General features: G+C 45.5%; 1 protein-coding gene across 1 annotated transcript; it reads left to right on the forward strand.

The window, feature by feature from the left end:
- Window positions 1–1532: 1532 nt before the first annotated feature.
- On the forward strand, window positions 1533–25623 carry LOC133391904 (homeobox protein 5-like). The gene is made up of 3 exons (XM_061648606.1): window positions 1533–1736; window positions 17759–18510; window positions 25373–25623. Exons 1-3 carry the CDS (start codon window positions 1660–1662, stop codon window positions 25621–25623), a joined length of 1080 nt encoding a protein of 359 aa, XP_061504590.1. The 5' UTR covers window positions 1533–1659.

Consider the following 25623-nt stretch of genomic DNA (forward strand, 5'->3'; position numbering starts at 1 on the left):
CCCGCAACGTTCGTTTTTACTTTCCCCCGCCGGAAGTGCTTGGAAAGGATGACGATGATGATGGGGAAAGGAAATTTTTATGGCATTTTTACTCTTAGCCTTTTTTTTTGGGATGCAGCGAAGCGGGGCAATGAAGCGGAGCAGTATAAAGGACAGGAAAAGAGGTTATGGATTAAGCTACCGGTGCAGTACCGGTCGATTACTTCCTGTTGTTGTTGTTGTTGTTATTCGCGTCATCTAAGCAGCGCACACTGGGGGAGGAGCGAACCAATGCTTTGTGGCTGCTTTGATGTGAGATTTACTGCGATTGTTTAAATCAGCTGCAACTCCGTTTTCATGACCCCGTATGTGTCTGTGTACGTGTGTGAGTGTTGCTGGAGTGTTTCCAAAACCATCCCGCCGCCCAACGTGGAACGTGGATCAAAGCAATCTTGGCGCTGTGCGGTTCCAACAAATCAGCCTGCGCACCACCGCTGCGGTTGGACATCGAAACGCGGTTTATGGTTTTGTTTTATTACGCTTTTCCTAACCGTAAGTGTTTCTTTCTTCCGTTTTTTTTTTGTTTTTTTGGGCAGATCAAAAAGTACTCCGCTTCATGCTAGAACCGATGAAAAGTGGAAAGTGTTTCGTCTGATCAGAAGCATCCAGTCACAAGCGTGAAGATGCAAATGACACGAATGCATGGTGTTAGTGTGTAGCGTGTAACCTTGTCGCCAACAAAGATCCAAAGCAGTGCAAGTGACCCATTTTCACACCGTTTCATCGAACACTTTCAATCATGCAGTAATGCAGCTCTCCCTTCGAAGCAGAGTAGGTATCGAGGGTGAAAAGATGCACGAAACAACCGTGGTGCCGTGACCAGGATCACATGCAGTGACAGTATAAAAGAAGGCAAAAGTTTCCAACGATGAGCGCAAACCCTCAGCATACGAAATTGGTGAAAAAGCGCAGTGTAAAGCCTGTAGGTTAATGGAAGAGTAAAGCCAAACCCCGTGGCTTTGGAAAAAAAAAACCAAAAACGGATAATTGTGAAACGGTCCGCCTTTCATTCGTGGTCGTGTTTAAATTATAATTTTTTCTTTTTAATTTACCATTACTCGCCCACCCCTCCTATGGGGGTGTTTTGTTCTGCCGCTTCGGACCAGAAAAAGTTACTGTGCGCGCATCAAACCCATGAACCATGGAACGGAAACGTATTAAGTGTTGAAAAAAGCGGCCAAACTTTTTCGGGGTGCGGCAAACAGCTGGAAATCCTCTCGTTTTGTGCTGTGTTAGTGTAATTCCCACGGTGTGTGTGTGTGTGTGGGTATGTGTTTGTACGCGGTGTGCAGTGCTTCATAATGGTGTGTGAGTGCCGTTATACATAAGTGTCCGTGGCTGTGTGTGTGTGATTTGGTGCGCATTATTTTATTCATATTTATTCCATCGTATTGTGCCGTATTGCGAGTGTCAATGTACGAGCGTTTCGACCGCCGCCGGTTGTTGGTGCAGTGGGCGGTTGCTGTGTAAAATTTATATTCCTCCCCCCCCCCCCCCCACATCCCTCCCGCTCCACTCTCTCCTGGCTGTCACACGACGGGCACAGCGGTGATAGCGTGCAGCAGCGGCAAGCCCAGTGGAATTGGTTGAAGGAGCTGCGCTACGACTAAGCACGGGATTATGGCCGATCTTCAGGCGACGGTCGAGTTCGCGGTCGAGTTGTACAAGTTCTACAATGTGGATCTGTTTCAGCGCGGGTAAGTCGGACGGAAAATCCGTGTTTTATGCGTACGCTTTTCGCTTAGGATTAGGTGCGAAGGCGTTTATTTATTTTGGTGCACAATTGTGGGGTACCGTTAGTGGAGGAGGGAAGGATATGATTTGTTTCGGTTGACGGTACACATAAAGCGAATGTAGGTCGGCTGTTTGCAAACGTTATTGAAATTGGAGAGTGATATTTTAAATTTGTTATTGAGTATTCATGTGGTTCAGGGTGCATTCGAGTTATTTGGTCGTATTTAGAATTATAAAATATCTGATATGATATATGTCATCGCACAGAAGGTGGTGCCGTGACCAGGATCATCACTAGCCGGTTTGGGGTCTGGTCTGATTAAATATTCTATAAAGCTATTTTTGATTGTTTTAAGCCTCTATTCAATACGAAGAAGCAATATGACCTTGTTTTTTTTTCAATAAATGTAAACCTTGGGATTGCATCAATTTGAATCAACTGAATTTTGAAATCTTTATCAACCTAATAATGCTCTTTAATATTTAAAATCATTAGAATTATACCAGAGAACCATTTCATATACTATTGGTTGGCGTTAAGGTTGTATGAAAGCTTTTCTTACTCACACAGCACGCTGTTTCTTACCCAGTTCTCACTACTCATATAGTTTCCCTTGAGATGTTTGATTTTCTTCGCACCGTCACCAATCATCATGCAGGCGGTTCGAGCACGAGATACAGGCGTATTGATTTTCTCACACCCAATCGGAACGCCATTTTGTTAATCCCAGGCTGAAACATTCCCAACCAAAGGCAGCGCCAAAGGACTGTAAACGCCCAACCACCGGCGCTTTGAGAAGCGCAATCAAAGTCGGCAGACGAACACACGCCAGCGGTAAAAGCACGGGCGCTGTAACTTCGTTTCCAATCGATTGCCATTTCGCCCGACGGCAATATCTAATTACAATTAAATTCCTTTGCCAACAGTGCGATGAGTGATGGGTTTTGGGGCCTCTGGGGAGGAAGGCACCATTGGGGAAGGTGGCATTTTAATGAAGCGAATGCATAATAGATACCAGCAGCAGCAGCAGCTTCTTCCTACCCTGGGTTGTGTTGAGTTGAGGGATCGTTCGGTTGTGCTGCCCTTTTTCTCGTACAAAACGGCGACTACGGTGCGGTGTACTTTCCATGCGAGTATAAAACAATACGCCATCGGAAAACACATTATAGAAAAAAACCATCACAACATGGAACATGACGTTTCTGTGCGTGCGCGTTTGTGTGTGGCTATTAGGGTACCATGGGAGCATCGCATATTCTAAAATGACAGACCATTAGGTTGGCAAATGAATGTCTTCTCGATTCTCGCGCTTCCTGTCCCTCCCTATCTAATGGCTTAAAGCAAGAAGGAAGGAAATTTAAACCCAACAGCTTGACATTTCGTCATCCCCTGCAGCGTGAGCTTGCCTTACGTTTCACCCCCTCCACCCTTAAGTAGCCTTAATTCGGCTTTGATTTATCGAGAATCGACGACCATCAATCAGCGTCTGGCCAGGATCGGCCTGTACCGTGGATGCGTGGAGCGGTGTTCAATTGCAAAACAAGCCGAAAGCTGCTTGCGCGAACACTGGTGCGTACTTGGCCGTCTGCCACAAAGCCCCACCGATGGCACTGATATGGAGACGAGCTGGCCAGCTGAACTTTGACATTTTCCGGTCGTTGTACTGTGGCTGGTTGAGCTTGTGAAAGTGTTTGCATGGAATGGGATATGGAGAGGGGTAGGGTGAGGAGAAGGGTTGGGGGGGGGGAGGGTGACATGGTAAATATTTGATCCAACAGCAACGATAGACGGAGGGAGCGAATGAAACCATCAACTTGACATTTTCCATTCCTGCCGCTTGCCGGGCAAATCGGTTCGATCTGTTTGATTGCAGTGTGTGTGCGTGATTATGTTTTACTCTCTGGCTGTTGGAGCATATGATGAAAGGGAGGCACATTTTTAAATATGTAAATTTACGCTTATGATAGAATGAACAGACTGAAAAACAGACAGTAAGGGGAAAAAGCATAAATTATGTTATACAAATAGTACTTTATACTATTTTTACTATTTTATACTATATTCTATTTGTACTATAACAATAGTAGATGTATTGTTATATTTCGCTCAGAGGTCCGTCATTAAGGCCTAAAGGCCGGGCTACATTGATCGTACTCCTTAGTGTAATTTTTGTGAACGCGTACGCCATCTAGCGGCGGCGGGTTGAAGCTAGATGCTGGCATAATTTATCTGTCAAAAAACGTTTTGGGTCGAGGAGGCTATAATTTTACCCAATGATGGATAGATATTGGAAGATGGGGAAAAATGTGGCCCAGCGCTTTGTATGAATGGCGATTTGTCCAACAACAACAATTAAAGGGCGGGCTACATTGATCGTACTCGCAAGCGTAATTTTGATTTTCACTAGCGCATCTGGCGGCGACTGGTGGAAGCTATTTTTGGTCATCCAGGGAATGGTCATGCCGGATCTCAAAATTAAGTAGTTTTTCCATCGTTTTCCATGGCAATAATGGATGCAATGCGGGCAAAACATGTGTATCTACGTTTTACAAAACTTTTCTCCTCCGTTTTTAGTAAAAAACATGGAAAAATAACGTATTTTCTGAAGCGGCTCCAAATTGTTTGGCAAAATGCTTCGGTCAGCCGCCGCCAGATGCGCTAGTGAAAATCAAAATTACGTTTGCGAGTACGATCAATGTAGCCCGGCCTTAACAAATATAAGCTTAAAGGCCGGGCTACATCGATCGTACTCGCAAGCGTAATTTTGATTTTCACTAGCGCATCTGGCGGCGGCTGACCGAAGCATTTTGCCAAACAATTTGGAGCCGCTCCAGAAAATACGTTAATTTTCCATGTTTTTTACTTAAATCGGAGGAGAAAAGTTTTGTGAAACGTAGATACACATGTCTTGCACGCATTGCATCCATTTTTGCAATGGAAAACGATGGAAAAACTACTAAATTTTGAGATCCGGTAAGTCCATTCCCTCGATGACCAAAAAAAGCTTCCACCAGCCGCCGCCAGATGCGCTAGTGAATATCGAAATTACACTAGCGAATACGAATCATGTACCCCGGCCTTTATAAACTAATCCATCATACTAACACGGGACAGGGATTACGAACACAGGAGCATTACATGGAGGTGTTACAAATCTAAATATGTGTATGAAGATATATTAGTAAAAAGAATTATAATAGCGATTAAATGATCTCAACGCACGAAAAAATTGATCGTTTTGGCCATACGCAGTAACGTGAGTTGGTATGTGCAGAGGTGGATGGGAACTTAGGCGACGACTAGAGACATAGAAGAAGACATCAATAAAATATAAATTATAATAAATATGGTATAGAAAAATTAAAATCTAAGTATGTAATAAAAATAAAAGATATATATATATATATATATATATATATATATATATATATAGCACTAACATTATAGCAAACTGATAAAAGACACACCAAATATCATCCAAAAAAGAAAAAGAAATCTATGTATGCCTATAGAAAAACAGACCATTGGAATTGTAAGATAATTTTGTAAACGTACCATTTACAACATCATCTAAGATGTATGGGCATAACATATAAGAAGACCGCGCTTTGGGTCCATTTGCTTTGTAACACTTTCGCCCTTTAACGACTCCCTAAACACAAACTGACACATGCATGCACAGCTAAATATCTCTCCCTTGTGTGAACATTGTATTGCACGCACGCCCACAATCCGTCAGAAATCAATAATCATTCCTGCATTTGCAAATGTCAAACACACGGCCCTTGCACGGTTTGTTTGACTGAAAACAAAACTTCCCGTGCTCGATTGTGTTTGTCCTTGATGACACATCTCCACCGATTGTTTCCGCACGATTCTACGCAACCGTTTTAGCAAGCATCCCGGACACAGAACGCACACACAACTCCTCCGAAAGATTAAACCCAATTTTCAAACCTATTGAACTGAATCAATATCGCGTGCAACCTCCTCTTCCACCTCCCTTTGCCCCACGGATGGAGCGGAACGTGGGTCACGTGAGCCACCAAGTCAACAAAGTCACGAAATTTGTGTGTGCCGACTTTTCCTGTCGAGGACGAGCGGGCCGACGAGGGTTGCGTTTCGTGCAGCGATTTTTCGCCCGCATTTCAAATTGGACATTGGCTGTGGTTGGTTCGCGTGATCGCATAACTTTTTGCGATAAGTGAGGTAGAAACGACGACGACGCAGCAAACGAAAAAATAAAAATAAAATAAAGGGCTATCCACGTTGCTCATCCTTTTCATCACGGTTTCCTTCCGGCTGACGAAGGGGTAAAGGAAGGACAGAAGGAAGGAAGGAAGGAAGGAGTGTTATCGGATTGGGATGGTCGTTTTTGTTCCTGCCGCGTCCAATGCTCACTTTCCTCGCTATATGAATTGAAATGTTCCACTGCTGGACTGCGTTGCCGTGTGAAAAGTGTCCCATTCTAGGCAGCAATGGTCCCAGGTCGCTGCTTGCTGGAACGCAAGCAAAGGATTATGTTTTCCGTTGCATGAGGGGGAGAGTCTCTTTCGAGCTAGCTGCCTTTCAAATGTATAATGAATCACCTGCTTGTCCTACGGTCGGTACTGGATTGTATCGTTCCGGTTTTTGTCTTTTTTTTATTTCATTTTCCCATACCGTTGCTCACACTCCTTTACAGCGACGAGTTACGACATGGCCGCACGGATCGTGTAGGGAAGTGGTGCACCGTTCGGACGCGCTTGCAGGGAAAGTTTTTCTCATTAAAATTTATTTGTTTATGTTCAAGTGTAATCGGGTTGAGAGGTTTGCTGCTGCCCATGGTTTCGGTTTCGATTGCAGGCAAACTAGTTTATTGCGTTGGGTGCGGATGGGCGTGTAAGACAGCCGTGGTGGCGTGCTTCGGTCGTCACTGTAGATAAACTCGAGAAAGTACGCAAACGCAACACAAGTTCGCCTCGATGGCTTTATTAGTGGAATATTTATCTTTCAGGAATTATAACAAGTCATTGTGCGCTGAGAATTGTTAGAGTGTGTTAAATATATCTAGACAGCAACGTGGCCTTGCGCTGCTTTAATGAAAATGTAATATTTCTTCCTAACCAAATTAATCATGGTGGAATGTTTGCACCTGTAAAGCTCTTTCAAGAAATGAAAAGGATTATTTAATTGAAAAACATTTGTTAAAAACCATTTTTCCCAAGGTTGGTGTAGGAACGAGTACTCGTAGAACGAATTGCCCACTCGAAACTGCTGTTATACATATACATATAAACACAGGACGCGCAAGTTACTGGTTTGTTGTACGGATACGGGTAGCTAATTCCACCGCCGTGGTACTGGGCTCGTAAATGTCACTAAAAGAGTTTAGCAACCGGGTCATACAGATCAAGGAATCGCGGGTACCAAATGAAGTCCGAGATGCAGCAGTAGCATTGAGCGGGCACGAAGTGATCTGGCTGGCACATATAGCTGAACCCACGCAGCACAGGCCAGTCGATACTTCTGTTAACCCATTGACTGCCGCGTCAACCACTCTGTGGCTGATGGGTCTGATCTCTCCAGCTTTAAATATAAATCTCATTCTATCATCGCTATCGCACTCATCGCTCTCTCGCTATGCACTACGTGCTCACTAAAAACACTGCGCGGGAGCGTTGCAATTAACGTGATGAATGTCAACCTGAACCTGTCAACCATGCTGAATACGGTCTGCGCTGAATTGACTCTAGCCGCGCCATAGCCTGAGTAGATGAAGGCCACCACACAATGCATGTGTATTCCAGCAACGGTAGAACAAGAGCACGGTACAGCGTCTTGATGCACTAGCGGTCACGGCATCATGCTTCCTATTAGTCCTAGCATACGACTGCCCCTGGCTACAACGTCGTCGAGCTGTGCATCGAAGGAGAGTCTAGCGTCTAGATAGATGCCGAGATCCTTGGCACAATAGGATCTCTTGTCAGTTTAGCATATAGGTGAAATGTGCAGGCGTACGCATTCTACTAAAAGTGATAGCAGCACACTTCTCAATGATGACAGTTAAAGCGTTCCGCTTGCACCAGGAGTGTAACTCAATTAAGGATGCTTGTAGTCGCTGATGGTCTTCGGGATTCCGGATCTCATGGTAAATTTTTGCATCATCTGCGTATAAGAGGCAGTTGGAGTCGGTCAGTACCGAGGTCACGTCATTAACACTATGGGCGCTAGCATTTTGATTTGCTTTCTGCGGAGAACATAGTACAACATAAGAAAGCGGTGAGAGCGTTTCATTGGCTTACGATCGTTCACTCTCTTTCTGATCCTCAGAGACAATGCCGCTTCTGCAATATGCGCTCTCTCTCTCTCTTTCTTCCCGCTATAATAGGCTCTGCTGAGAGTTACAGACAGACCAATCACAGAGAAGGAGAGTGAGAAAATCTGTGGATCGAAAACGATCCACTCAGCGCCGTAGAGCGATGTAGAGCAGGAACAGTAGCGGGACTGCCCTGCGATATGTAGGGAAAAGGCATGAGAAAAAAATATTAGGAAAAAACATCATTGGACACCCTTAAAAGTCCTTAAAAAAGACCTAAGCTAATTTAATTTTAAGTATATTGCTATTTCAACTGAGCTTTTTTTGGTAATTTGTTGATTGGTAATTAGTCTGGTTCTATAATTCATTCGAGCCACTTTTTTGTAATGCATATTTGTGCTGTCTGGCCTGTCTTTATTCTAAACTGGTCTAGATGTCTCTCCCTTGTCTAGTTTCTAGTCAGGATTTCATTTTCTTTGCTTTATTACTTTGATTTATTGATTTATGAGCTAACCTAACCTTGACCCTTCTGGAAAGGCAATTTCCTCGCTTTAGCAACAGAATTGAATAAACAAACATAAACTTTGACATTTACTCCAATGTTCGGAAACCATTTCGAAGACAATTAGTCCACAGACAACATTAAGTAAAAACTGGTGTTATTGTAACTGGTTTATTTAAAACATTCGCCATAAAAGCTTGTCTATTGTTGTGCCATTTTAATTAACCCTTTGTGTGGTAAACATCACCACTTTAGCTGTCGTTATTCATCGGTTAAAATCAGGAAGCGACTTTAAAACTAGCTTTTCAATCGACTTTCAGCGTATTCACCTTCATTATTCGTCCACCGAACAAAAACCACCACGTTTCAGCGAAACACGACCGGCACGTGATGCAAATGAATGGTTGATGCTTCCCGACAGTTCCCCCCTTTCTCCCACCACACGAGCAAGGTGGCGAGGGCACACGCACAAGAAGCAAAAGAATCCCATCTATACGGCTACGTCACTACACGGCGCTCCTGGTGGGCGAAAAGGGGAGGCGACCTGAAGATGGACTGGATGGCGATGAAACGGCGAAACAATATTGCGCCGTGATGTCCCAATTACCCGTTCAAGCTTTTTCGCGAAAACCGGGAGCTCATTTAAAGTTAATGCAAAGTCACGCTCTACAGGGCCGCTACATTTTTCATTTTCCCCACGAACCACGCTTCCCTCCTTTCCGCCCGGTCTTTTAAACCCCCAACAAGCCCCGCCTGACAAGACTTTCGCTGCCGTAGTCGTAGTGTCACGGTGCTTTTTGTTCCTTTTTTTTTGCTTTCCCATTCGCTTGTTTCGCGATCCCTTTCAGGCAGGGCGCACGGTGCCATTGTACGCGCCGTTTGAGTTTGCTTGATGCTTTCCTTCCAGTTTTGTTTTTTATTTTTAGTTTTGTTTCTGATTTTGGTTACTGTTTTCATCGAAGCCATTAGCTATAGCCCGGCCGAGCGAAGGGACCGGCCGTGCCAAAGAAAGGGACGAAGATTACCGGCCTGAAATGTGTGTTCAGGAGTTTGTTCAGCGGCAGTCGAGTAAAGAGCAATGTAAGAAAATAATCCGGTACCCGGTGTGTTTCCTTCCCACCCCCCGGGGGGGTGGATTTTCGAGCGATTCAGTTTTATTTCTAGCAATCTGTAAGTTTGCTTATTTATCACGGTGTAAATTTGATAGTCGAGAAATAACGCAGTTCCGTCCGAAATGTTTAACAATTTATCATAGAACAGCGCTATTCAACCAGTTCAGTATCAACCCTTTCAGTTGATTTCTGCTTTTCAGCTCCCTTACGTGTCAAGGTGTCTGCTGCGAACGATTTATCATCCAATGTGACGTCTTTGTTTTTTTTTGTCAATAAAGTTTTACATCGCTCATTCCCTTCGCTTATCCCGAATATAGTCATCCTGTGCAACCAAAAAAGCATACCAAAAACATTCCAACTTTTCTCTATCGCCTTTCCAATCTTCCCGTTTTTTGCGACTTCCTGATTCGTGTAAGTGTGTTGCGTGTTACGGGTCCCGCTCTCGACCCCTCGATTCTCAATACAGACGGCCTTGTTTCGGGTCAGTCCGCCTCAACGGCAAACCCCGTTCGCCTAATTTTACTTTTGCACTTTTCATGACACACTTACACACACACGCACACGCGCGCACTCCAAAAGGGACCGACGAAATCTTAAGCAACCGACAAAACCCCAACTGAGATTGGATAGGTTTTGTAATCACGCCACTGCCTGGCGAAAGGAGTCGGAGGGTCGGAAGCCCAAGGCAAGGATATTGAAAGGCTTAAATGGCGTCGCTCGGTTGCGAATGCTGCTGCAAGCGTAGAAAGAAGAAAAAGGGCACGGTTAGGTAGGGTGGAAGCTTTCCCCGTAGGATGTGAAGGCGAATGTAAAGAAGATCGACCTCATTCATGTTTCATATTTGTAACCCATTGTAATGGGATGTTGTCCACGCGTGGTAGGGAAAGTGGGGAGGCAGTGCGGGGATGATTGGAGATACAACTACTACTAATACGGCACAAGCAATCGGTGGATGGGACCGGTGGGATGGCAATGGGAAGTACAGCCCTGGCAGAGCAGCAAGGGCAACGCTTCTGTTGACATGTGCCTTCTTGGCACTCGTTGGCACGCGCGTACTGGCGCTGTGCCTACGGGTTGGTGTGGGTGTGGTGGGAAAGTCTTTGTGGAAAGAATTTGCTTGAGATGTTCATTTTCCAGCTTCATTCTGGAGCATCGAGTTGGATGGAAATGTTTCTAGAAATGAAGGAATACTTTTGCTTTTTGTTGTTTTTTTTAAATATTTATCTCAATTTTTGGGATTTTTAAAATGGTAATTAACTGGGCAGATTATTTATGGAACTGAAAAGAGAAAAAACTGGAATGGAAAAGGTTTGAAATAGATAGATAAATATGTTGTGCAAGTATTTCAGCCATTTTCGCCTAAAAAAAATTGTAGAAAAACTACTTTAATTTGAGATCCTTGGTCTCGTAGTACAGTCGTCAACTCGTAGGACTTAACAATATGCCCGTCATGGGTTCAATCCCCAAACAGACCGTGCCGCCATACGTAGGACTGACTATCCTGCTATGGGGGGGAATCAATTAGTCACTGAAAGCCAAGCCCACAAGTGGGTACAGGCAGGCCTTGACCAACATCGGTTGTTGAGCCAAAGAAGAAGAATTTGAGATCCAACACAACCAATCCCTGGATGACCAAAACAAGCTTCCACCAGCCGCCGCTAGATGCGCTAGTAAAAATCAAAATTACACTAACGAGTACGGACAGTGTCCCCCGGCCTTTATGGTATTCTGAGGCCTATTGGCTTTACAATTGGAAAAGCGAATCTTTGCCGATGTTCTCAATTGTAATTTGTAGCTCTTACAATCATTTTCGTCATGATTTATGATGCCTTGATCCACTCTCAACACTTTTCACCTAACGTCAAGCTTTGCCAACCAATGTTCAACCGCGTCAGCCTAAAAGTAAATATTTCCTACGTGCAAAAATCCACCATCGAGCGCAGGGGCACCATGTCAGTCCGTCACTTTGTCATCAGCGCACCGTGGGCGTGTTGGCGGTGGCCTGTCCCTTTGCCACGGTACGGTTTGTGAAATGAAAATGCTTGTGTGCCGTTCGTCCGTCTGTTCGGTTCGTTCACACACCGTACCACATGGTCGAATTGCAACGGGGTCATACAAGCGCGACCATGCACAAAGCATTCCGTTAGGGGGGGGGGGGGGGGGGGGGCGTATGCCATTGTGTGTTTGTGTGCCGACCGGAATGTTGACGACATCTTCAAGAATGATGCATGCAGGCAGCGTACCATCCACACAATCCACCAATGCCGCGCCAGCTGCCTCGCCCTGGAGGATGGATTGTCTCTGGGACGCCTCCCTCCCCTCCATTGCACAGAAGAATTCGTAACAGCAATCGAGTAATTTCGAGGAAAACTATCGCAATGGGTGTGAGTGGGAAAAACATGTCAACAATGCAAAAACCTACATACAATGCAACGCCTTCATTTGGGGGGTGGAGGCGGGCAGGCAGGCAGAGAGCAAGGGAAGTTTTCATTTTTCATTGTGCTCGGGCACGGCGGTACGGCGCTTCGGTCAAGACGCGTTGTTTGTTGTTGTTGAGGAGGAGTGTGTGAGGTTAAAAAAAAGGAAATATTTTTTGTTGTCATTGTTGTTCGAATTCAGCATCCATTTCTGCCCATTTCTCCACCCATTTCTTAATTTTTTCTTCTGCTTACATGAGCACGATTTGAACGAACTGATAACAGGGACATCTCCGGATATGAGAAGCCACCAACAACACACACACACGCGCGCAGCGCACACTTCGAAGCGAACCAGTTCGAAAGAAATGCTTTTGCGCCCGTTCATTTCCGTTACCCTGGAAATAGAATAGTATTGGAGGTTTTACAATAGCGAATATAAAACCATTCCATTGTGTATGGGGTGGGTGCGAACAAAAAAAAAGAATGTTTCAACAAGAATTGTGACACGTAAGCTATACTTTTATGCCAATTCCCATGCCAACGTTCGATTTTGACCTAGAAAGTGTTGTTTGGGCGAAAGGATGTTCATTTGTGTTTCTGTCTTTATTAACCTATTGGTTAAATTAATTCGCTGTGGGGTTTGAATATACTTCTATCGCTTTTGACAGCAAGAATGAACAGTGTTTCTTCCCGGTTTAAAGCAGAAAAAGTAGGTCATACGGTTGAAGATTGTCGTACATCATGCAAAGGAATGAAACGGCATCACCGAATCACGACCAAACCGACCCTATTCCTGCTATTGTTCATATATCATGCCATTGTTTATAACTTTCCCCGTTCTTTTTGTTTCAGTCCGTGCGAACCGTTCTTTACAAGCGCTCTTTTTACGAGTCAATTCACCGAAAGGTGGAGCGTTGCATTACAAAAATTACAATCCCGCAACACAACACACAGCTCGTTGCCCTTTCCAAAGCAGGCACACCTACACACATTATTGTGGGGCAGGTCAGGGGCGAGTCATCTAGGCCTTTGGCGTGCCTTCACGTCGACGACCTGTCCCAATGTTGTGGTACGCGTCCGCGACAATCATCCGTCACCGGGAGGACATTAATTTCACAGCACGACCGACCGGGGGAAAACATGTGGAAAAGACACATATCCACCGAGTGTGTGCGTGTGTGTGTGTGTGTGTGTATGTGTGTGTAATGAGAGAAAGGAAGAGGGGGTCTCATTTTCCATTCCACCTTTAATGGTAACTGATTGCTCCAGCCAACAATCGGCACCTTGCTGGGAGCATCCTTCGGCATTTGTGGAGCTGAGGGGAGCGTTGGGGGGATGGTTTTTGATGGAGGTTTCCGATAGTGTGAGCCGGCAGGGGTGGAAAATTTACGACCGACAGCTGCCACGGTACAACAAGTGGCAGCACCTGCTGCCCGTGTCTGCTGTTGTTGGTGCGAGTTGCAGTCGGGTGCGTGAGCAGAGCTCATTTATATTACGGTTAGTGGGTGCGGGAAATGGTATGCCCCTGTAAAACCGACGAGCCTGTATCGTCTTGGTCGCTTGGTGATGGCAAGACTGGTGAGCGTACAACCCTCCCACAACGGTAAAGTTCATCTTGGCCACTTACACGCGACTTCTTGCACGACGCTCGACTTTCTTTTCCGTTGACGGCGGCGTGCCTTGTCGGTCGGCGTGCCCTGGTAAAAACGCTAACCCACAAACCTGTGGGTGGGAAGTTCGAGATTGTGGTGGGGTTGGAAAATCAAATGTAAATTTGTCTACCTGACGCTGGTTTTCTGTACCTCGACTGGGGCACTCCAAGTGTTGTGGCGTAGAAGCTCGGGGTTCAAAGCATGGATAATGGTATTGTTGCATGTTTGTTAAAGATTCAAACTGATTCTCCAACAGCGACTTGTTGAAGTTTGTCTATTGATACTGTATTTTTGTTATGTTTTAGGTGAAGTATTTTTTTTATCCTGTTACCGGATTTTCAGGGTTCTTTTATTGCGTTTCTTTTTTCCACTTTTTTACTATATTTTAAAATTTTTGGAACTCATTCCACGGTTTGAAGGACTTTAAACTGTTTTTTTATTGATTCAGATTGGTCTCAAGATGTGTTGATCGTTTCCCTTATATTTTTGAATGCTTTATTGGCAACGTTCAAGCATCTTTTTAAACAAAAGCTCCAAACATATTTGGGGTCCGCTCAATAATTTGTGAAACGAAACCAAAACCCATGTATTAAAAAAAAAGTATCCAAAAAACCTTATGAAAGCAACAAACTGTCCATCAATCGCAGGACAAATTCAAACAATTTTGGAAAAAAAACTCAAAACCTTTGAGAAAGTGTTATAAAGTCACGAAAAACTCTATAGAACTTTAAATTTTATACACCAAACAAAAAGACATTGATATGTTTTAGTATATCAACTTGACAGCCCCGTCTGAAGCTTGCCTCGCGTGACAGGGCAAGTTTTCACACAGTTTATTCTGATTGAATTTTAAATTCGCCGCTCGCCACTGCACACCACCATCTCCGTCGATTGATTCCACCGGCAAACCGTTCCATCAAAAAGTATGTAATAACGATTAGGAAACTTACACACCGCCGGGTCGATTCCAACGAGCGGAAAATTATCCACACGCTCGAGCAGGAAATGAATTTTTGTCACCCATCCCAATGCCCAATGCCGCCCATTGCCAACATTGCTTTACATTTTCGGAAAACTCAACCCCCTCTACCCCAAAAACTAGAATGAAAAATCCATCCCACTTTGTGACAATTGAGTGCTTTCCTGGCAAGGGTTCATTGGGTGAAGAAGCTAAGGGACTTGGGAAAGGAAAACTTTCGATGCAGGAAAATGGAGAAAAGTCTCATTCCGGGAACCTCCGCATGCTCGTTCCTGCTCTGCGGAAAAGATGCACCAAAATGCCGAAAATCCGTTCTCACTGTGTGTGTGTGTGTGAGGATCGTTTGAGGTCCATCAGCCCCGATCGGTGGCGGTTGCTCGCTTCTCGAAGGATGCTCAAATGGTTCTAGTGGAATTGAGGTCGTTAAGCTTTTAGCTCAAACACACACACACACACACACACACACACACACACACACACACACACACACACACACACACACACACAAGGAAAAAAGCACGCATGCACATAGAAACAGAGAAAAGAATTCCTTTAGGTTTTGGGTGCTTCGCAAAAACAGAGGTATGGCGGATTTGCTTTGCTCCTTCCCTAGTGGTGTTTATCCTTTTCGCTGTCACGCGTTCGCTTCACGCTGCATCGGATCTGAGATGACAATTTTCTTTCACCCGCTGGGATGTCTTTCAACTTCTTCTCGAGCTGCTAGTGAAGCGACTGAGCAGCAGCACCATATAAAGCTAGCGATTTAAGCAGACGAGCGAATGACAACGACCGAACGGGAAAATAGTTTCGTACGGTTTGGGCGGTTTTTGCTGTTTTATTCTTTTACAAAGCGGAAAGTGACTAAATCAAGTGGTGGAAGCGAAAACTTTACTATTTACTTTGTGAAGTTTTGAAAGGAAAACGCCCTGGAGAGTCGAAAGGCAAACGTTTGGGCAAAGCGAGTTTAAAATTACTAACGCACACAGGTTTTGGCCGGGCGTCATTTAGCGTTATTTGGACTTTTGGTATCATTTTAGATAGTAAATGATGTATTCTAACAACAAAAATCAGCCTTTGTCATAAAAAGCTTTCAATTTAACACGTCTTCCTATCAAAAGCATTACAGCTCGGAAGCAAATAAAACTCTACCCACATCCGCAACCACGGCCACGTGTACACGCCTTTACCGGCTCCAACGGAATGGACCAACCATTTCCGGGGATTAGTTTCGAAATCGTTCATTTAATTAGATTATGGCACGAACAAGCAACAAAAAAAAACGAGGGCTCCAGCTAAAGCGATGGAAATGATTTTTACTCCCCCGAGACCAGAGCGACTAACCGGTCCGGCGTGAGCGAAATTCCGGGAACCTTTTTGCGGCGTTGTACGCTCTGCCTCTGCCCAACAAATGGGACCTGGTTGAAACTCCCAGTGCGAGCTTCTTAACGCTGTTCCAGCCGGGCGAATGGGGTCGCGTCGTTGTGCTTCGATACGGAAGGTGCACGAATGGTGGTAATCTCGTAGCCACTTTCCCCAGACAGCACCAAATCTCTGCAGCAGGTGGCCAATGTTTAAAATATTGAAATCATTAATTTCAAATCGTTCTCCTGGGCGGCGGGGCTGCTATGAATTGGGTTCGAAATGGTTTTACTGCAATCGGAAGTTGGGTAAACATCGTTCGACTCCTTTTTTTGGGTCGGTAAAGGCATCTTTATGTGCTCAAAAAATGAACTTACACTGTTCTCCTACACTCACAATTAATGCTAGTAGGGTACAATGTTACCCTTTTCGTAAATAAAATTGCGTCACATGGTCACCAGTGCAGTGCTGTGCGTCACACATTTATAATCGCTTACGGAAAGCGCTCACCGTTGGAAGCCGAAAGGCAACCAGCTTTTTGAAACCAGACGAACCCACACCGGCACACGCACCAGCACAGCAGTTGGCCGCAAAAGTTCGACCAAGTGACGGCATGGGACTGACAGTTTGAGCCACTTCTGATGCCTTTTAATCCGGATGGTCCGAAAATCTGCATGCACCGGATGGACGACGGTTGGGGGTTCGGCCTGGCAACGAACGAACGAGGTCATAAAACCATTATTTTGTCGCTCGGCCAGCACACATTGTACTATGTGTGTGTGTGCACAGTACGATCTGGTATTGGGGTGGGAGGTTTTGTTGCTGTTTTTCCTCTCGCTTTTCGAAAAGTCTTTGGCATCCGCTGCACTAACCCAAACTGTCACTCACTAGCACTGGTGTGGTGTTTCTTTCGCTCTGCCACTCCCTTTTCGCCAGCATGCTGTGCTGGTGTGTTGACTGTTGGCAAGGACAAGTGCTTGTATGGTTTGTTGTGAATTGCCGGATAATACTACACAGCACCGGATGTGCAAATGGGCCACAAATCCATCGTATCGGCTAGTGGATCGATATCAAATGGTCAACAAAAAGGAGACTAATCTGTATGAGTGGCTACTACAACTAGTGTTATGTATTTGTTCGGGAGGAACTGTGGCTAAGTAGGCCGTATTGTTTAAACGTGTTTGGTAAATAGTGATATCGATTTGAAAATTCGAAGCAATAGCAGTAATTTTCAAGTGGAAGAATATTTAACGCCTAAATGTAGGCTCTTTGCATTGTTTATCGGTTTAAACAAAACCAACTGTAGTTATATTTGACTCTCGTTTATAGCTCTTGAACGAATTACTAAAAAAAATATTCTGGCAGCCTTTACGCTAACGATTTTCATAAAATGCAGCTTGTTAGTGCTTTCTTTGTTCTTTAAGTAATTTTAAAAATACACTATGGGTAACATCGTCAATCCTTCAACCCAACACCGTCAAATATGGGTTAATCCCTTTCAGAAGCCTTGTAGGAGCTTCTGAAAGTGTTCAAGTTTAAGAATTGAGCACAATTTAAGCAAAGACTTGGAATGGTGAACAGTCTCCAACAGACAACGACAAATCACGATAACTCAAGATAAGTAACGTTTCCTTTTTGTTTCTTTTTCCCCTTCTGCAACAGATTATATCAAGTGCGATGCTCGCTGCGCGTCTCCCCCCGGCTTCCGGTGCAGGTCGAAACCTGTCTGCCCGATGCGACGACGGCCGGCATTCCCTCGGTGCAGTCGGTGCTGAGCCAGAATGGCTGTGGAAGCAACAGTCACAACTCGAACAACTCCAATAGCAACAACAACAACAACAGCAACTCGAACTGCAACACCATCAACAATGGCACCAGCAACGGAAGTGTTGGGGCGGGCTCGAACACCAGTGGCATTGTGAGCGGTGCCGGAACCGCCGGAAGCGGTTCCCTGCCGAGCAGCAACACGGGCAGTGTCGGTGGTGGTCTGGTCGCCATCGGTGCCTCGACTGGCAATGGGAACGCACCGTCGGTCGGGTCGGCTAGCACGACTGGCCGGCCGGATGTGGGACCGTGCCTCTCGTCGACGGCAAGCAGTGGCGTGATCGGCGGTGGCTCGATGTCCTCCATGCCGAGCAGCAGCTCGATGCCGACGCCAAACTCGGCCATCACCACCGGCTCCTCCATTGCACCGGGCAGTGCGCCGGGACCCGGCTGCTCGAATGGTTCGAGCGGTGCTGGTGGTGGTGGAGGAGGAGGTGGTAGCAGCGGTAACTCTCCGACGGCCAGCTCGGACAGTCGGTCCGGTGCGACCATCATCGACGACACTGGGGCGTCTCGTGTCTTTCAGATCCTGTACCGGAACGAGGAGGTGTCGTTGCGTGACGTTATCATGTTCCGGGCACACCTGCTAGGTAATTAATGCTTTGGCTAATATTGTCCACCATTGTCCGTGTGCTGCGTCGGTTGTTGTGTGGTACACCCTGACTGCCGGCTTTGAGGAACAACGGGTGCAGGGGAAGAGCAAGGTGCACTGAGTGCATTGTGATATATTATTTACTTTTCAATATCATGTGTCCGTTTCTAATCAGCAAAGTAGACATGGAAAGGCGTCTACAATGGATTACTGAAGTGGGGTTCCCACTAAGAACATAATCGCTTTTAAGCCTTTGAATGTGTTTTACTCTTTGTGAGCAGTGAGTATTCTGGCAATGTGTTTTGAGCGAAATGAATTCGAGGACCCTAGTTTTGTATTCTTGGTGTATAGTTTAGAGACGAGTTTTTGCTTGATTGTGTAAGCAACAGCGACTAGTACATCAGATATTACTTACAGGATTATGATGCACCTTTAAGGGGTTTGAACTGTTTTGAAAATTTATGGGAACACGGTGTGATTTTTAACAAAGCTAAAATAGGCTTTTATTAATGTTTCAAGAGCATTAGTTATAAGAGTTATATTATTTATTCACTATGGAGCGGGAACAGTTTCAGATACGTTCAATTTTGCTGATCGTTTCACAAAGAAGAAATTTGAAAACTTTGAAATGCATATAATTTCAAAGTTTCAAATCTATTGATATTGCTGGGCAATGGAGTATTTTCCAAGCGCTGTGTATGAGACCCATTTTGCACCAATGTTTAGATGAATCATTTTTTATTTTATGGCTATATTGCCCCGTATTGAACATGATTGAATTACTAATAATTAAAATCCTTAGTCCCTTATGTTAATTTAACCACAAATTCCTATATATCTTACCTTTACTGCGTTGTGAGGACAAATGTGTCAGATTGTATGCTATTCCAAAAGCATCTAAGCGCGTTGTTAGTATCTCCTATTTTCCATTAATAACACGATGAACATTTGCCCCATTATGACTCTATTTGAATTTCTGCTCGAACTCAGCACAGAGTGAGACATTGCTACCGTGCGCGCATCACATAAGAAGTGGCCCGAAACCCTTCTCCGCGTATATAACGCGTGACATTCTAACGGCGCAAACCATTAAGGGAAAGCGCAATGGCGTCGTGAACAAAGCTGCACCGTAATGTTTGGCCCCAGTGCAGAGACGGAATGTCCCGGGAACCGTTCCCCGAAGTGGATTGCCGCTCCACACGTGTGTGTGTGTGTGTGTATGGGAGCTTGTGGTGATAACGATGGTACACGAGGATGATGACGAGTAACGACCCGGGTCGCTCCGGAGAGGCTTTTTCCCCCTTTTCTTTTTTCCATCCGTATTCGATGTGCCGTGGAGCCGCCCGGTCGTTAGGTATGCAAACCCCATTAGCTCGTAAATTGTAGTCTCACATTCATTCTACCCGGTCCACACGGCGCTCGTAAATGCCAAATCGCACACACTTACCCACACACAGCCACTCACATGGAGCTTGTTTTCCGGACGGTTCCGCCGGTTCCCGTAACGTGGATATTATCATGCCCCCGACCCTTTGCCACACGGCAGGCGTGCGACCAGCACGAGCATGTCGTGAGGTTGCATGAATGAATGCCCGGAACATGCGCACATTTGATTTCAATTGCTACAACCGCCGGTTGGACGCGGTGTGCCTGCCATCCTTCCCAACAGCTACTCGCTGGCCCTTCAACGGGCGTAAGGGTGACACGCAAGACCGTGTGTGGCAGACGGAGGAATCTGTGGCAGAGGCTGAGAGCACTGTCTGTGCATAATTTCTGGGCTTTTGGCCAACGCGATGGAACCCGCCCGTAACGCGGCAACATATTTGCTTGCTGGTGTGGGAAAGACACAAGGCCCAGCTGAACTAAACAAAAAAAAAAAAAAGGTCGATACTCTTCGCTCCTCTCCGCAGCGTAGTATTGCGGCCCGATTTCGGCGTTGTTTGCGCCATCCTATGCTCAAGCAGCTACCGTACCGATGTTCTGCTTCAGGGAGTGTCTCGGGCACTCCAGCGGACGGCCCGGATATACCCGGATTTGGATTGCAAGCGATAGCATTAGATAGTTTTCGGGCATCGTCCAATGGCGATGACTTCGACTGGGTGGGATAACAGAAAAACCCAAGAAAAAAAAACGGACAAAGCAAGAAGTAAAACTGGGTCGTCGAGTGTGCGAGTCTCGCTAACATTATTACCCATCACACCACCAAGTCCAGTACAGGGCACCGAGTGGCCAGGGCATTCGTCTCTTGCCGCCTTTTGGGTGGCGTTTCGATCGATCGATAACTGTGCTTACGCCTCGACACGCCATGTGTGGCACGTCATTGTGTGTGTGTGTGTGTGTGTGTGTGTGGATGCGGCCTGCGTTGACTGCACCGGCATTAGTTCGAGCGTGTTCGTGCTCGAACTGCATGGCCAGCCCGGATGGTTTCAGGTTGTTTTTTTTTTGGGTAAATTTGTGTATGTATGTGTGGAGTGAATCGATTTTGGCAGCGATTCCTTGTTTTTCTTCGACCCGGTTCCCGTTCACGCAGCAATTCCGTTGGACCGTTTGAAAATGAACTGTAAAGTAGCAATTGATGGCACGCAAACGTTTGGGGGGTTTTGGTGCTTTTTGCTTTCCCTATGCACGTATACATTAGCAGGTGGGGCGGTACGACTATGGGAGGAAAAATCGGAAACTCAAGACCCATTTCGATGGCTCCAACGGGACGACGCCATGGTTCGTTTTTTTTTCGGTGCCGATACCGTCAGTAACGTTCGGAACTGGAGCGGGAGTTGCAAATTGCTCATGCATGATTTTTCGATATCGATTGCATATTTCATGTTGAACAATTGGTTGATATGTTGTATGGAATTGTGTTTCTTTTCTGGTGGTATTTGTATGACACTATATTCTCATTCAAAGCAGCAACACCGTGTCTTGTCAAGTTGTCTGAAGCAGAGGGTACTTACATGGCAACTTATACATTGCCCTTACTCATAAATCTTGTTGTTTGGCATGGAAAAGTACTCATTGTTATTATTTTTCGAATTTCACTTACAATGTTACAAAAACTGCCTTCTTTTCATTATCGCCTATTTTCAAACCCGATTCACCCGATGCAAGCAAACGCAAAGATGAAAACAACCCACCATCGCCTACACTGTAATAAATTAGTTAAAAGTGTTCGTAATGAAAACATCGTTAAGCGAAAGGACCTTTCCACCTGTCCTGTGACCGAGTGCCCTACCGGCACACGCTTTTTACCACGCTCAGGTGTCCATTCGCATGAAGCTAAATTGTACGCCAACCCAAACCCCAGCCGGATGCTGCACGTATCGGATGAACTTTCAATAAAAACGGATCAGATTACTGACCGGAGTGAGTGGCGACGGGGGAAGGGAACAGGGCCACCCACCACAGCGACCGTCCACTTGGCACTAAAACAAGTTTCCTCTCGCCGTCGCATTCCAGCGTTCCGAGAAAAAGGGGTGTGAGTAGCGCGTTTTGCAAACTACTCGAATTAAAAGCACACTCATAAAACGTGATAATGTCCACTTGTTTCCTCGGTTGGTTCGTTTACCCTCTGCCCCAGCCGTGAAGACACTTACACGTGTGCACGTACAAACAAAAAAACGCCAATCCGACCCACGATCAAATACATCCTTTCGTCAGGCAACCGACCAAAGGGGATCCCACCAAAGACAGAAACAAAAATCCTTTCATTTCAGCCTTCCCCCGCTTGATGTGAGGTGCGATTGTGGGTGCGAGTTTACAGTTCCCATCGCGGTACGTCCCCTTTTTGAACGTCATGCTCAGGAGAGAACGATTTTCTCGGTGATCGGTCGGAGAAATGGCAAATCGATCGTTCACAGGCGACTACACAGCGCCCGAGTGGGCCACCCGAGACTGCCAGTTCCCTTTCTTCCTCTTGGGGAAGGGAACTCGAGCGCCATTAGATGCCAACTGCAGTGCTGCGAGTGCTTTTTAATAGTACTTAATCGCTACTTCAGCCCGGGTCGGGTCGGTCGATGGGTAGACGGTCCTTTGTGGGCCGCCGGTCGAGCTCGCTCGCTTGCTCGCGTACCGGCGTCCGGTATCTTTTACGCTGAAGTACCGCGGCAAGTCCTTACGCTGATCGATTGAAAGCAATACGGCGTGATGTGGAGTAGTGGCGGTGTGGCAGCGTACTTTTTTGCTCTATTGTTTTACTCAACTGTTCACACTCTGTAGCGAGCTGGCAGTTTAATATATTTTGTTTTATTGTTCTGTTGAAACGAAGGGTGAGATTTATGGACTAGAATCGGCTGAAGAAGATTGAATTGGGCGTTTAAAATACAAGCTGTGCACATTGTAGAACAGTTCTTTTCGTAAAGTGGCAGTAAATATTCGATAGAAGCGCCTGAATGTATGCAAAACACGTGCAAACTGTTCTACGATTTGAAATGAGGAAAATGTTTCTGGAATCAATATAAATACTATACTAATTTTTTAGGCTTTTTCCGAAATTATTTCAATGCATATACTATTCATAATATATATGCACATATTATTTGTCCAAATAACCAGACCCTGAATTTTTTTAGTACTAACCAATGCTTTCATAGTATCAACAAATACCTGCTTTTAATAAATTCGGTATTCGATCTTCACATACTTCTTAGCCTGTATGGCAAACCATCCTTTGCATAGAACCACACCCGATTCTCGAGGAGAAGCGTCAGACAACACTAATTCCCTGAATTTTACCAAACCACACTCATACATACATGCAAATCCCTCCTACTGCTGCCGCCAGCCAAATCCCTCTCTATAGATGTTTGAAACTCAACCACCGACCGCGCGCGCAATCTTAGCAGCTTAGGTGACTCGACCCAGCAGCATAATGGCAAACGTACTAATCGGTGTAGTGGAGGGGGGGGGGGGGCTCTCGAAACGAAGCGAGCTCGTCGTTTGGCAGACAACACGTGACCTAGCAACCCCTTTCTGTTGAAAAGTGGTGTTGTGTTCTGCGATGCCAATGATTTGTTTATGTCCGATGGTTTCTACTTCTGCCGTCTAGAGTTTTGTACGCTCGGGCGCTGTACGAAGCTTAAACTCTCCGTGCAAGATGTTCGATTGTTTTGCACACCGCACAATACACACTAAATCGTATTTTAATGAACGTACTTCTACAAATGATGTGCAAGGACTAGAAGTATTAAAGCCAAGCTGTAGAAGTTGGGAAATGTTCATGATAAGTCTACCTCTAGAGCGGTCGGTTAGAACAATGCAGCAGAACAATAAATGGCAAAGGAGAGTATAGAGATCGTTAAAGAGTCTAGGAATAATATGTAATTCAAAGGTGTGTTTAGTAAAAGTTTAACAATACTAAAACATATCGAATTAATCCTACTAATTGTTAAAACAATTGCATACATCTAGGCGTTGAGGATAACTGTGATACATAAAACCTTCTTATTTTTCAAAGGCTCAATTTATTTATTAATTAATTTATTTTTTATGTATTTATTTAAATCGTCAAAAATGACACACAATTGACGATAACATTAGTGATAATAGAAATGTATTGGCAACAAGCGTATAAGCTCTTTAGCAGATAAGAGGCAAAAGGCTATTGATCGGGCCAGACACTAAAAGGAAAAAATAAACAACACAAACTATCTTATTATTACTGCAACCGGTCTACTAATCGTCGGCTTCCCAAGTCCGCCAATTTCCGTCTATAATGAAATTAGTCGCCCGGCGCTTCGTGTGTCCTTCGATCTATCAGATTAGTTTAATGTGCTATATTAAAACATTACTCCGGCCCTCGTTACGCAGCCCTCGTGTGGTGGCTGGCTTGTGAACCCGAACGTCCCTAATTGACCCGTTCTACCGATTATCATCGAAAAATTATGATGTCTAGGAAAAACACCCGCACCGTTAAATCCCCCCCCCCCCCCTGGTGGACGATAGAAAAGGAAAGAGAAGGGCTTTAAGCTGCTTCTTGGGAGAGGCTAGCAACGGCTTTAGACACTTTGCCGGGATGGGAGTGAGCTGGGAGGGTGTATAAATCAGTTTAAAATCTCGTAAGAGTTTTCCTCTCCCCACACTATCATGTGCCATGTGTGCTTGGGTGCTAAATTTCACACAACGACTCTCGCCCAACCACACAGACGTACCTTTTTTCACCCGATTCTTGCCGTGTGCTAGCTGAACGTAACGTCAGGTCGTCCAACACTTCCAGCCATCTTATGCTAATGTAATTGCCGTGCTGCCTAATTCAGCGTAAAAATGTCATCGAATAAATCACCGCGATGGTGTCGGTCGTGTTTCGGTATTACGTTCCACGCGTAAAAGGTTCTACCATTGGCACAGCTACTGCTGCTGCTGCTGCTGGTGCTGGTAGGTGTGAAGTGATGCTTATTGATCGCTAAAGCCTCTAACAACCATGCGGCAGTGGTGATGGTGGCGATGGTGGTGGTCAAAGGGTTTTAACTGAACATTCGTGGCCTCTAACCAATCACGGATGTGGCTTCGATTGTTGTTGAGGTTAGGTTTACAGATCCGCTGGACCGTACACATGCGTTAGTGGGTTGACCGATTTCGGTCCAATTCAATCACATGCCCACTCGGAAATCGATTGGTTGCTTTGGGAAAGGTTAGAGCCATTCATTTCCGGTGCTGTGGTGGTGCGTTTCCTGAATTATTCCGTACGAGCGCAACCAGCCAACGATGGTGACGTTCGGGCCAAAAGTTGTGCGGATTGTAAATATTTGCTTGTAGTGCGATCACACGACACCGTGTGAGGGCTTCGTTTCAAACGAAGCTTTACAAGAGCTCGTTCCTTAGAGGCAAAGTTTTTACGTACATCTAACGCGTTTGTTGTATATTTGCAGTCGACAGTCGCCACCTGAAGGAGTCGATCGAGCGTGCCGAGTTCTCGCTCAACGTCGAGCTGTGGTTCGGCGAGCAGACGAACGGGAACGTCCTGACGCTGGCATCGACGCGCACCCTGCAGCTGAACTTTCATCCTGGCCGGGGGCTACACTACCATCTGCCGGTGCTGTTCGACTACTTCCATCTGGCTGCCGTCAGTGTCGGGATTCATGCGAGCCTGGTTGCCCTTCATCAGCCTTACATCAAGTAA

This window comes from Anopheles gambiae, chromosome 2, assembly GCF_943734735.2.
Source record: "Anopheles gambiae chromosome 2, idAnoGambNW_F1_1, whole genome shotgun sequence".
In the NCBI taxonomy this organism is placed as follows: domain Eukaryota; kingdom Metazoa; phylum Arthropoda; class Insecta; order Diptera; family Culicidae; genus Anopheles; species Anopheles gambiae.

Excerpts from the sequence above, each read along its gene's own strand:
- LOC133391904 (XM_061648606.1), top strand. The coding sequence starts at position 1,660 with ATGGCCGATCTTCAGGCGACGGTCGAGTTCGCGGTCGAGTTGTACAAG. Across the intron at positions 1,737-17,758 it reads GTGGATCTGTTTCAGCGCGG|ATTATATCAAGTGCGATGCT; the intron begins GTAAGTCGGACG and ends CTTCTGCAACAG. Across the intron at positions 18,511-25,372 it reads GTTCCGGGCACACCTGCTAG|TCGACAGTCGCCACCTGAAG; the intron begins GTAATTAATGCT and ends GTATATTTGCAG.